The following is a 13,901-nucleotide window of genomic DNA, read 5'->3' as shown; positions in this document are numbered from 1 at the left end:
TCGACACTAGCATCGCTAGTGGGTGTCTTTTTCAATCTGTCGCGATTCTTCAATTTATGACTCTCTATTTGGCTTTTGCACAAAGTGTTGCAGTTTGAAATGACCTGCAATTGCAATAAATGTCACTCCAGCAGAAAATAAGAGACAAAGATTCAATCAACAACGTCTTGAAGAGAGACTTAAATTGGCACATTGGATGAGGCGGAACCACCCGATGCTTTATGTTATTGTTGACTTGATTTTGCCAGATTTATCCTGTAAACTCTTCATTACCAGGCCACACGGTAATGCTTCTTCATCTAAGACGGGCTGCAAAAGAGCAGGAACGTCTACTCTCCGGTACAGGAAAGTAATGCTGGATTTACGATGCCCATCCTCATTTAGTGCCTATACTTCATTTTTAGGACTAGTCTGTCTATTTACATCTACTTTAAAGCGGCCTGTAGCTGATATCGCTGTGTTGACAGTGACTGAACACCTAAAGCAACACACGGGTAAACAATTAGGTGAGAAGTAAGCAGAATATTGGAGAAAACAATCGTTAAATAGTAAATACATGTTGCACTTGATGGTTTAGCAGCCAACCCTTTTCCACTGTGTGTGTGTGTGTGGGGGGGGGGGGGGGTGATAGTATTGACATTTTAATGGATTAAACACGCTAATATCAATCCAGCATGGGCCATATTAAATCAATGGAGCATTCATTCATTCATTTTATTTTCTACCGCTTATCCTCACGAGGGTCGCGGGGGTGCTGGAGCCTATCCCAGCTGTCTTGGGGGAGGCGGGGTCCACCCTGGACTGGTGGCCAGCCAATCCCAGGGCACATATAGACAAACAACCATTCACACTCACATTCATACCTATGGACAATTTGGAGTGGCCAATTAACCTAGCATGTTTTTGGAATGGGGGAGGAAACCGGAGTACCTAAACATGCCACACAGAGATGGCCGAGAGTGGGATCGAACTTGGGTCTCCTAGCTGTGAGGCCTGCATGCTAACCACTTTACCGACGTGCAGCCATCAATGGAACAATCTTTGTTTAGTCCTCTATATTAGTTTTATTATTCTTCCGCCTCTTAAATATTACTATTGTGTACATATCCATTATCCGTCCATCCATTTTCTATGCCTATTCACTAAGGTGGTGGGGGTAATTAGCACTATTATTATTATGATTCATACTATTATTATTGCTGTCATTGACAGAAGCATGTCTGTAGGAGAGCTGCAGAGAAAGATGTGAATTGAGTCAAGCCGATCCGAAAAAGGACAGCATCTCAGGGAGGACAAATGTCCGCTTTGTGTGCGTTGACAGGAAGTCAACGCCGAGAGACGTTTGCCCTAATGATCTCCTGCTACGCCTCATCTCATCCCCTTCCTTTCATCCTCCCGTCCACCTAAAGGTCCAGGTGCTTCACGCCCGCATGTTCCTTTCAAGACTCATCGAGTCCCCGCTGACACCTTCTGTCTCCGTCTCTTGGCCGGAGTGTCCGAGCTGGGATGGCGTCCCGGCCTCCCCCGCGGTGATTCCCACCATGTTAGCCATTCAGCCTGCTTCCCCGACCTCGTCTGCTACAAACACCGCAATCACTCGGGCCCTCCGCCGCCACCTCCACTTTGCTATCTACGGCTTCCACGGACTAACGAGCAGACGGGGAGGAATGTTGAAAAAGACGGAGATGTGTGATCATTGATCAAGTAGGATGTTGAAAGGGAAAAGGAAGGACTCGCCAAATAAAGAATGGGGCAGAATAACGAACGCCACCGTGCAGCTTCCCGCCGTACGTGGGTGCACTGACAAAGTGTGCTCGTTAACCCAGTTGCTTGATTCCGAGCAAAGTCGGCGATGACAAGCATTCCTGCCATTGGGGGGGAGGAAAAAAAAACATGTACTGCCAAGATCAACAAATGGTCTTTTGCGAGCTTGGCCTGATATCAGCACAAATTCCTTCTTTGTTAGATATGAAGCTGCGCTTATCTCGCTCTTGGTATTCATTTATTCATTGCTTGTGTTGGAATACTACATTTCCATGTTACCTCCTGTTAGAGCTCATTTCCTTCCTTCGTATAAATAAGCACATTTTTCTCCCACCCAGTCCTTGTACTTTTACTGTTTTTTATCCCTCCCCCCCTCAGGCAGAAAAGCTAAAGATGCGCGTGCAGGATTTGGAGAAACTCCTCGCTCACTTTGATTGCCGAGGAAGATTTGGGAAGCAGCGCCCCCCGCTAAGGTATCGAGCAGATGGGATTCACGAAGGAGAGCGCCAGGGGGATGAGGCGCTGCCCAACGCTCTGGAGGAATTCCTGGCCTTCCAAGGTAACACCCGGCAGGAACCTGCACAATAACCTGCGCCATTTTCACCTCAAGACACTTCCACACTTTGACCTCCAGAGAAGAAAAAAAATGTAATATTTTGAGAAACAAACAAAATAAAGCATTTATTTAAAGTTGTAATATTATGGGAATGAAGTCATAATTGCCAGAGGAAAATTGACAAGAACAAACCACAACTTGGGAGTATTCTAACAAATCATAAATAGATAAATCTAATAAAAACTCGCAATTTTATGACAGGGGAAAAAACATATTATTTCAGTGGCATGCAGTTTAAATATTAAATGAAAAAGTTTTAAAAGTCATAATATGGGAATAAAGTCATCTTTTCAGAAGAAAATTGACAAATATTTATTATGAAGAAAGCTGAGATATTTGAAAAATAAACAAACAGCAAAAATGCTGAACCAAAGAGTGAGTTTTTTCACCTCTATGACAGCCGAGATGCAGTTTTTTCTTGAAATATATATATATAACTTCACAGCATATCTTTAGAAAAGTGCAAAAAATTTTCGATATGTGGCCCTGGCTGGAATATCAGTCAATTAAAACCAGATTTATGATCAGTGTGTCGTCACGTTATCCTGTTCTCAGCCAAAGTGATGAGGGATACGGAATAAGACATGGAACAGTCTGACCAATACGGATACATCCTATCCTTTTGATTCGGCGGGGCTCTTCCAGGCTCAAGTGCCCATGCAGGCCAAACGGGGACATAGTCTACTACAAGGCACCATGTGACCAACCTAATCCCCATTTGCACAACAGGCGGTCCATGTCTAATCCCTGGTTTACTGTGATTACGCTTGCCATCCTGATAGCGGCGTGTCCAGCATCCTCATCCTTGCTCAGGCACGCTATCCACTCCCGTTCTTTCACATGCTGTCTGAATGAATATTGAACAGTATCCTGATGGTCACACTCTCAGTGTTGAATGGATTACACCGCCCTATGTCATTGACATTCATATATTCACATGACCACAGCCCAGGCAAATTTCCAACAGCAAACAAGAAGAAGAAGGGAAAAAAATCCCAAGAGTGACTTTATCGTTTTTCATCCGTCATCAAGGTCTGCTTTGCTTCGGCGCTCTTTTTCAGAGGCTCGCGAGGCCTTCATGAAACACTTTTCCTCGCTGGAGGCATCGACGGGCGCGCTCGTCGCCCAGCTGCGACAGCTGACAGACGCTTTGAACTGCAGCATCAGCGCCACGAAGGAGGAGGAGGAGGAGAGCGCAGGGGTGTGCGCAACGCTGGCGGCCCTGGTGCTTGTCATCAGGGCGTCACAGAAGCAGCTGGAACAGGCTACGCTCCACCTGGACGCCATGGTGGGTATATCAAATACACCCATGTATATCGTCATATACAGTAGTCCCTCGCCACGTTCACAAATATGTTCACAAATTTATTTTTTTTAATTTAAGCACATTTTACTGTCAAATGTGGGCAAATATTTTGATTCATGGGCCGCCTTCAGTTATCAAAATTGTCCGGGGGTCCTTTTTTTTTTTTTTTTTACAGTTTTGGGCCGGATTCAAAAGCTTGGTGAGCCGCATGTGGCCCCCGGGCTGTAGTTTGCCCACCCATGGTCAAAGATATTGTGTAGTATTTTACACTCGCAAGGTGTCAGCAGTGTGACAGTAATGTTGAGTGAGACACACAAGCACCAGACCTGGATCGCGGGAACAAGAGGCTTTTATGACAGGTTTGAACGATCTCAGACACAAAGATCCGTAACACGGGCTACTCGACTCTACTCTACTTACGGGCACTCAACTCTGAACCCCCAGTCAGAACCCCCAGCAACAGAACACATTTACAGCAGCACGTTTAAGCACAAACACGTTGCTTGGATGCTTAGACTGCTCCAAATCATCAATTCCCGCACCTCGTTTTGCTTCTTTAAAGCATCCATTTTCTCTTCCAGCTTGTCAGTTTGTTTACAAAGTGATGCATTATCATTCCTGCACTCTTTATCTCTTGTTTGGTTCAGCCCGCCTCCCATCATGTTCAACTTCATTATTACTTCTCGCTGACTGCATTAACTTGTCTTGCAAGTGATCATCAGCAGTCGTAACTGAAGCAAGTAGCATCAGCACGGAATTGTGTAATTATGCTTAAGTGGTGGGGAAAAGTGCCAAAATAGTGCTAAACTTTTGAATGAGTGCAGAACTCTTTCCAGTAGTGCTCCTATGGTATGGAAGAAGATTGCTTTCCTGTAATGGAGGCTGTGTCGTTTACTAGTCATGGCGGCGCTCTACCTTATAGGGCCACTAAATCCCCCGCAAAGCAAACCAATATCTTTTTATTCCCCATCCAGTCAAGCGGCCTCTTCCTCTGCCTCCTCCTCGGAGTGGTAAAGTCAGCAGGAAGGGAAAGGAAAATGCTCCTGGAATGCGTTAAGGCGACAGTTCCCATCATTCCGGACGTGGTTGACAGCTTGTAGTGCGAGTAGGGAATGTCAGAAATCTTTGATTTGTTTTCATTTGCATGATCTTTAATTCAATTCAAGAGTAAAGACAGCAAACACAACTCTTCCCCATTCGGCTTCCCCATGAATATCCAAGAGAACAAGTTCATAAGGTGAGCTGTGTAAAAGCGCTGCAGGTCACCTTTTTTCCCCGCAGATCCGTGACTGCTTTTCTGGATGGCGATACATCTTTGGGAAACACTTGATCCCTGAAGTTAGCCAAAAAAGTAGCACAGAAACACAAATGAAAACATAGCTTACAAGCCCGAAGCTCGCTAATTATCCTACATTTGCAGCTGTACACTGTATTTGCCATCTTTTTCCCAGGTCATCCCGTTCCAGGCTGTGCCGGGACCTAACAAATGGAACATGATGGTCAATGAGTCTCAAGTCCTGCAGAAACGGTAAACGAGTCCATGGTAGAACATGGATGCCCTTCGCCGCCGGGGCCTGCTATGTCCAAGCGTTAGAGAAGCTGTCTTCAATCTCTCACTCCTGGATGACTTGCACACGTGTCCTCCTGCTCCTCTTCCTTTTTTTCTGGGTTTGCAGTCACAGACAAAGTGCAGAGCACATCCAGGCCGTGGCCGGCAGGGCGCTCGCCGCCTCCAAGCGCACCTTCAATTTGCTGATGGACCTCTTGCAGGACGACTCCACCGAGGACTACACCCAGGAGCTAACTCAGCGGTGAGCCCCAAAACAAAGACAAAGCTCAGTCCAAACATAAACAGCAGCCCGTAAAGTCTTATGCTTAACTGCTAACAAAAAGCGGGGGGGAAAGTGTGGTATTTGTGCAATCGGCAGTGTGTGCTCTGACAATAAGGAGGCAGCAGCGCACATAAAAGATGTCAAAGAATGTAGTTCCCACTACATTTCAGAATTCACATGCAATTACTATGGAAATGGATTCATCAAGTTCTATGCTTTTTTCATCCAACTTCCTGTTTCCACCCCTTGATTTTTTTTATTTTTTGCATCCCAGTCACACAAAAGCATACTTTGACTTACAAATAAAACAAAAAAAACAACAACAACTCCAAGCGGCAGGACTTTTGTGGATTATTGTCGTCCATTAAAGTCCACTTTCCCTGGCGGTATTACGTGTCAAGGTGTCCTGAGCTCGCTAGCTAGCAGGCTATTAAAGCACGCTGTTGACTCTTTAGGAGGGACGGAGATGTTGAGCCACAGGGGGCACCTCCCCTCCACTGTAAGCTTATTGCTTTTTGAAAAAAATGTATTTATTTAGCCGGCTGCCTGGGCGAGCGTGTGATTGCCGGCGGGATAATCCCTGATAACAGGAATGATGGAAAAGGCCCTCAGAGGAGAGGCTAGCGCAAGTCATTGCATCACGTTGGTTGGCGTCTTGAAGGCGGAGACCACCACGCACGGCGTATAGTCGCAACTCCTTGGTGTATGCTGTATTTACTTACCAGGAAGTCCGCTGGCTCGCATTACATCACAGGCATCAAACTCGAGACCCAGATCATTTGATGTGCTTAGAAATAATGCACATCAAAGACTGTTCAGTTATATTTGTATTACTTTTATGACTATACTTTTATTATTTTTACAAACAATTTTACATATAGTGACATTTTATTTTTTTAAACATATTTACTTCATAGGCGGCACGGCGGTCGAGTGGTTAGCGCGCAGACCTCACAGCTAGGAGACCAGGGTTCAATTCCAACCTCGGCCATCTCTGTGTGGAGTTTGCATGTTCTCCCCGTGCATGCGTGGGTTTTCTCCGTTAATTGGCCACTCCAAATTGTCCATAGATATGAATGTGAGTGTGAATGGTTGTTTGTCTATATGTGCCCTGTGATTGGCTGGCGACCAGTCCAGGGTGTACCCCACCTCTCGCCCCAAGACAGCTGGGATAGGCTCCAGCACCCCCCGCGACCCTCGTGAGGAAAAGCAGTAGAACATGAATGAATGAATTTACTTTTTTAATCTTTTTTTTATTTTTAACATATTTATTTATACTTTTAAATATATTTATATTAAGTCAAAAAGACACTCTTCTTTTGCATATGTATATTTTTTAACTTACAATTGTTTTTTTTGTTATAAAGCCCTATTTCAATTTAATAAATTCAAATTTTAACTTTCCCTCTTACATAATTTTTGTAAATTCAAAATATTTTTGATTATATTTTCATAATATTAGAATTATATGTATTATATATTATAGTATTTTATCCCAACCTAATTTCCTAATTTTCCAAATATTACAGTTTTGTTTATCATAATAATTTGAAAAGAAAAATTATATTTTAACTCTAATGCTCAAAATTTTTTCCTCATAATAGTTTAATAAACGTTTAATAAACTGATTTTTGACATTTTCCAGCTATTTTAACTTTTGACTTTTGCATTTTGACTTTATTTCCATAATATTTTGAACTCATTCTCGTAATATTCTATAACTTTTCCCCCAATAATTGCAATGTACAGCGGGCTGCACTTTTGACACCCACAATATCACCTTGACTTCTTTCATAAAAGCAATAGAAAATGAAAATGATACCAATCAAATGTGAAATAATACCATGAGATGGCCCACGTGTGACGCCCCTGCATTATAAAATGTACCTAATATTGTGTCCTCTTAGTGTACTTTAAACTCAAGTCACACTTTGAGTCATACGCCTTGCTCCCATCTTTCTTGCCCATATTTCATGTGAAACCAGCCCCCGACGCCTTCCGATACACTGCAGCAACACGAAAGGCGACATAAATAATACATCTCACCTCCAGGATAACGAACATGCAGCAGCAGAGGGACAATCTGACCGCCCGAGCCGGCGAGAGCGTGGTCCGACACGCGTCTCTGCAGGATGACGCCGCCGGCTTGGATCTGGCTCTGAGTAACATCGCATCATCCTTACGTGAGCTGGAGACCACCCTCGCCGGCCCAGCAGGGGGACTTGACACAACACAGGTCAGGTAGCCTTGGTAGACTTAGACTTGGTGGTTATTATTTCATCTTTATTTTTGCCCATCTTAATGCTGTCTTTATATTTTTGCCAATGGTGATGCAAGAGTGACTTTTAAATAACAGTAATATGTACGCCTGGAGCCTGTTCATGATTCTTTATGATGCACCAAACTCTCATTTGACTCAACGACAGTCGTTGACATACAGTGGAGTAAGACTTCTACCGGCCAACGACTTGTTGCTATTCCACTTAGCTGTGGAATACTTCAGGTGTGAAGTAGACCGGAATGTTGATTTGGTTGATCTGGGAAATGACCATGACCATTCTTCCCACTGAATGGAATGATAACGACTTTGGTTCCGCCCAAACGACTGCCGTTGACTCCCAAAGGTCTTGCTCTCCTGTATCTCAACCACTTTTTCACAATTCAATTCAACCTCGCATGAAATTTGAGGAAGCCTGCTTGGATGAAACGTGTTAAAGTGTCGTTTTTCTACTTTTTAGTCCCTTTTCCATAAAACCCAAGAACTGGATCAGCACCTTCAGTCCAAAGACGCTGCCATCAGCAAGATTAGAAACCTCACCCTCCCTCTTGTGGCGTCGGTCCAAAAGAAGCAGGAGGCTGCGAGCGACGTTGCAGAGGTGAACAACATTATGATGTTTCAAACTCATTCATTTTGCTGGAGCCTATCCCAGCTGTCTTGGGGCGAGAGGCGGGGTGGCCAGCCAATCACAGGGCACATATAGACAAACAACCATTCACACTCACATTCATACCTATGGACAATTTGGAGTCGCCAATTAACCTAGCATGTTTTTGGAATGTGGGAGGAAACCGGAGTACCCGGAGAAAACCCACGCATTCCACACAGAGATACCCGAGGGTGGCATCGAACTCAGGTCTCCTAGCTGTGAGGCCTGTGTGCTAACCAATCCAAACTCAGACTGCTCATTTCTTTGTGCGTTTGTGTTTCTTCCTCCAGCTGCAGGCTCGCACCAACGCTGCAAAAGTTCTGGCCTTGGCCTCGGTTGTGGCCGGGAAGGAGGTGGAGTCGGAAGCAGTCAGCCTGCACAGGGATCTTGGCAGTGAGTGGCTTTGATTTGTCGTTGGGAGTGATACCTCTTCACAAAGAGCTCCTAATGAATGAATCTCTCATCAGCCATGGCTCGAGAGTGGCCGCATCGACAGGCCCAAACCAAAGCCGCCATGAAGAAGGAGAGGCCCCTGCAGGATAAAGTTCTAGCTGCGGTCACCAGGAGGATCTCTGAGGTAGAAACCTTACTAGAACCTGCGCTGGAAAACTCCAGCCTGGCTCGGAACGCCTCAAGGGAAGCTGAAGGCACCGCAAACACCGTGGCCGAGGTAAAGTCTGCAAAGAAACTTGCAGTTTTGTCCTACAAAAAAAACCAAAATAAAAAAAATAATCTTCACTGTCGCATCCTAGATTACATTCCTCACTTGGGATCATGTGACACTCTAACCTGAATTATACACACATCTACTCCAAACCCATGAAACATGACCTTTTAATATTTAAAATAACATCTGTTTTCACAGTGCAGTAGAAAAATAATGAATGCTAAATAATTCAATGACAAACTATTCATTTTACACACAAATATAAGCAGTATAATTGGCTGAAACGTGGATTGTTGCTATATGGCGTGAATAAGCAACCATATGCTTTCCATACCACACCACATCAGCATCAATTAAAGATGCTTAGTGGTGCAATTTGCACATTTTATACCCTGGTGTGTTGTGGGGGCCGTTTGACCTCCAATTTGGTTGATTTCACTCCCAGGGGATGAGATAGAAAATAGAAATCATCCACGAGGAAGCAACCTAAACTGTAGCTTACGTTACATTTTTTCTTCTGGAACCAATCAATGGTTTGATTCTCACCCCAACTGTCCACATTTGTTCTTGCGTGTCCAGGAATCCAAAGGCGCTCTGACGCAGGCCAAACACGCGAGGACGGCCTGCACCCATCTCAGCTCCCACCTTCAAGTCGCTGTCCAGCGTCTGGCCGAGCAGGCCACGCTAACCGAGACGGCGCACTCGCTGATGCCCACAGAGGTAGCGCTACGTCTGCATCTTCGTTTTTGTTCTTCCTGTGTCACCTTCTTCTTACGTCTAGACGGCGCCCCCTCTGGTCGGCGCGAGGGAGGACATGGAGGCGGCAAAGCAGCAGCTGGAGGCCTACTCTGTGACACTGACCCAGCTCATCAGCAAAATGGGTAAAATGGGATTTATGTGCTAGCTAAAAATACGATTTAACAAGAAAACAAGATTTGAAATATTTAAGAAAAAATGTGTTATATTTTATATGAAACAAACTCATCATGGCTGTAATTTGGGGGACAATTATGTTGGGGAAACTACAATATTAGAGAAATAAAGTCAAAATATTATGGAAATAAAGTCATAATTACAAGAAGAAAATGTATGAAAAGATGATTGATAATTGATAATTTATTTTAAAAAGCGACAGCAAAAACTGAAAAATCTTTTTTGTGATTTTGCAAGAATAAAGTCAAAATATTAAGACGAAAAAGTTGTAGCCTAACAGGAAAAAGTAAAAAAATGTTCAGAGAATATCATATTTGGAGATATTTTAGTATGACAACATTGTAATCAGAAGAAAGTTTAAAAATATTATGGAAAAATCTGATTTTTTAAAAAGTTTTTATTTTACAGGAAAAAGGGAAATGGGATAAAAGCAGCTGTAATTTTACAAAAATAAAGTCAAAATATTAAAAGAAAAAGAAAATATTCTAAAAGAAATAGCATTTTGACAAGAATAACCTTGGAATATTATAAGCATAAAGTCATTTTGTTGTGAGAAACAAAACTAAATATAGTTTTATAGTCATTCATTCATTTTCTACCGCTTTTTCCTCACGAGGGTCGCGGGGGGTGCTGGAGCCTATCCCAGCTGTCTTCGGGCGTAAGGCGGGGTACACCCTGGACTGGTCGCCAGCCAATCACAGGGCACATATAGACAAACAACCATTCACACTCACATTCACCCCTATGGACAATTTGGAGTGGCCAATTAACCTAGCATGTTTTTGGAATGTGGGAGGAAACCGGAGTACCCGGAGAAAACCCACGCATGCACGGGGAGAACATGCGAACTCCACACAGAGATGCCCGAGGGTGGGATTGAACCCTGGTCTCCTAGCTGTGAGGTCTGCGCGCTAACCCCTAGACCAGTGTTTTTCAACCTTTTTTGAGCCACGGCACATTTTTTACATTGGAAAAATCTTGTGGCACACCACTAACCAAAAATGTTACAAAATGTCACCACGACCTCACACGTGCATCATTAAGTCTATGGGAGGAACAAGGTAGGTGTTGCCACACAGACCAATATTACATTGCTCTGCCAGTCTTTACACCACAGACACTCCACAGTAGCCACGTTTTTACATGACCAGTTTTTCTCTTTCCGAATGACCTTTCAGGAAACAATGGTATCCATAGAAAGGAATATTCCAATCTCTTGTCTACATGCGCCGTGAAAATCCAACAGAATAGTCAATAGGGCATGCCCAGTAAAACGTAAACATCAACATCACGTGATACCGACTTCCCCAAGTTTTTCTTTCACTTGTTGGAATAACTCCGTATTGCCAGTTTTTCGTCTGTCCAGTCTTGAAATTTAAATTTAGTTTGAATCAAAAACAAACTTTGCTTAGTCCAGTGCCGATTGCTGGCCTCCATTTTTAAAAGTGAAGAACGTCTGGATCTGCGTGTTACGTCATATCTGAGCATGCGCTGAAAGAACGCACCCGGGGTTAATTTAAACAGGAAAAGATCAAATTCAATCTTGCTAATATTTTATAATTAAACTCAGGACATGTTTTATATAGATATATATTTTCTTTTTTAATAAAACTGCACTTGTGAATGGCGTATAGATGGGTTCAGATTCTGTTTCACAGATGGCGCTAATGCACACGAAAGCTGCTTGCCAACCGCCAATAAACAACAGAAGAAGAAAAACACGAAGAAGAACGCACCCTGACAACTTTCCGTTTGAGCGGATACAAGATCCCTCAATCGGATTGGTTAAAGGAATATTCCATCCCTGTTCAATTCTTTCCGTTTGAGCAAATAAACCAAAGTGAATTGGAATATTTGGGTCCATGTATACTATTGACATAATGGCTATTGACATAATATTTGCAAATGATGATTAATAAATGTTAATTATAAAAAGTGATATTGGATAATTCCTCACGGCACACCTGACGGTTTCTCAAGGTACACTAGTGTGCCGCGGCACAGTGGTTGAAAATCACTGCCCTAGACCACCGTGCCGCTAGTTTTATAGTCATTTAAAAAATAAAATATATAGTCATTTTTGGAAAATTAGGCTGGTGAAAATTTTCCATTTCCAGCAAAAACTGAAAAATCTTTTGTGAGTTTGCAAGTACAAAGTCAAAATATTAAGACCGAAAAGTTGTAGCCTAACAGGAAAAAGTAAATTAAAAATTACAAATATTATGGAAAAATATGATTTTTTTTTTAAGTTTTAATTTTACAAAAAAAAGGGGAAATGGGATAAAAAACAGCTGTAATTTTACAAAAATAAAGTGAAAATATTAAAAGAAAAAAAAATATTCTAAAAAAAATTGCAATTTGACAAGAATAACCTTGGAATATTAAAAGTAAAAAGTAATTCAAGTCAAAACAAAATATAGTTGTCATTTTTGGAAAATTAGGCTGGTTAAAATTTAGCATTTTTCAAAACATGGCAAAGTTGCATCCTTTCATTTTTCACGACGTGGCCCTCGCTGGTAGACGTTTGGCCACCCCCGTTTTAGAGTCATAAGAATGTCCTTCCTGTGTCGACCAGACGAGGGCGTGCCGCTGGAGCGCTTCGAGCTCATCCTGAACGAGACTGCGCGCCGCTTGAGCATGCTCCGCGGCAGCGTGGAGAGCCCCGTGCTGGGCGCCAAGATCCACAAGCTGCGATCAGCGGCCGAGGAGCAACAAAGCCGACTGTCTCTGCTGGAGCAGGACTTGCAGGAGATCAGAGAGGAGAGAGACAGTCTCCGGGACATTTCCGTAAACTTGCCTCAGTCTTGCCCTCAGGCCGGCGTGGCGGGGCGAGGCTAACTCCTGGACATAACAGACCCCGCTTCCGAAAATCATTCCCATCCTGCCATATTTGTCTCCTCCTTGCCCGCAGGTACACCTCGTTTTAGCTTCATGTCTTGTTCCCTTTTCGGAACGTTCGCAATCACAGCTTTGATTTCATATCGGTGCCGACGGGTCACTCGGAACCACAGAGTCCATTGTCAAGGATTGGAATTATAATAAATGTTGTTTTTTGTCTTCCAGTGTCAGGCTAATTTGGATGTCTCCTTTCCACTCCGGCTGCTTTTCATCAACAGACTTTAATTGACAATTAGCGCTGTGGACCTCAGCGGGACTACAACGCGCTTCTTCATTGCTGTCACACTTTATGATGCTCAGCAGCCAAAATGTTGACTCCCCCCGTCACTGCACATACTTCCACAGACCTGCTGTGACATTTTCCATCCAGTCTTTTCCTCTCCAGCAGCGTTAAATGCTTGCGAGGGCCGCGGGTTATACCTTGACTGCGGTTGAGTGCTACCCAGCGAGCTCAAGCACCCTGGATCCAAAACGTCGAACTCAGGAGAGTACAGCCCTCGCTTCCCAGCAAGGTATTTCAACACAGTAGTCCGGGTTTAGACTTCGTCTTACTTAACATGTCCGAACGGTGCCCTATTAAGTTGTTTTACCCTCAATAAAATGCAGCTTTTCTGACATTATGTTTCTAGTCAATTGCATTGTTAGATATTTACACAATAACAACTGTGTTGGCGTATTTTCACTGGATAGTACATCTATACTACTATACAAGCTGTACACTGACTACTCAAAAGTATAGCCACATTTCACTGTCATAGTACATGAATTCATCTTTCCCCTCAGTGAACCACAGCTCCCCCAGTGCCAGATATTTACCCAATACCCGCTCCAATTAGCTTGGACATTGCACACGTTTTTATTTAAAAAAAACAGTTATATACACGGGCGGCACAGCGGTCTAGTGGTTAGCGCACAGACCTCACAGGAGACCAGTGTTCAATTCCACCCTCGGCCATCT

The 13,901-nt window shown here is 43.5% G+C and overlaps 1 protein-coding gene across 7 annotated transcripts in view; it reads left to right on the top strand.

The window, feature by feature from the left end:
• lamc3 (laminin, gamma 3) overlaps positions 1 to 13,531 on the top strand; it is a 103,041-nt gene extending 89,510 nt beyond the window's left edge. For 6 of the 7 annotated variants that reach the window (XM_058064273.1, XM_058064275.1, XM_058064274.1 and 3 more), the window contains 11 exons: positions 2,143 to 2,323; positions 3,442 to 3,668; positions 5,138 to 5,214; positions 5,363 to 5,497; positions 7,571 to 7,754; positions 8,257 to 8,394; positions 8,736 to 8,838; positions 8,913 to 9,115; positions 9,692 to 9,832; positions 9,894 to 9,993; positions 12,621 to 13,531. In XM_058064273.1, coding sequence (XP_057920256.1) covers positions 2,143 to 2,323; positions 3,442 to 3,668; positions 5,138 to 5,214; positions 5,363 to 5,497; positions 7,571 to 7,754; positions 8,257 to 8,394; positions 8,736 to 8,838; positions 8,913 to 9,115; positions 9,692 to 9,832; positions 9,894 to 9,993; positions 12,621 to 12,883 — 1,752 coding nt within the window. In that variant the 3' untranslated portion in view covers positions 12,884 to 13,531. The remainder of the gene's footprint in view (positions 1 to 2,142; positions 2,324 to 3,441; positions 3,669 to 5,137; positions 5,215 to 5,362; positions 5,498 to 7,570; positions 7,755 to 8,256; positions 8,395 to 8,735; positions 8,839 to 8,912; positions 9,116 to 9,691; positions 9,833 to 9,893; positions 9,994 to 12,620) is intronic. The other variant, XR_009121534.1, reaches the window with a different exon arrangement.
• Positions 13,532 to 13,901: the final 370 nt, after the last annotated feature.

Source organism: Doryrhamphus excisus, chromosome 2 (assembly GCF_030265055.1).
Source record: "Doryrhamphus excisus isolate RoL2022-K1 chromosome 2, RoL_Dexc_1.0, whole genome shotgun sequence".
Lineage (NCBI taxonomy): Eukaryota > Metazoa > Chordata > Actinopteri > Syngnathiformes > Syngnathidae > Doryrhamphus > Doryrhamphus excisus.
This window is presented reverse-complemented; position numbering and strand designations above follow the sequence as displayed.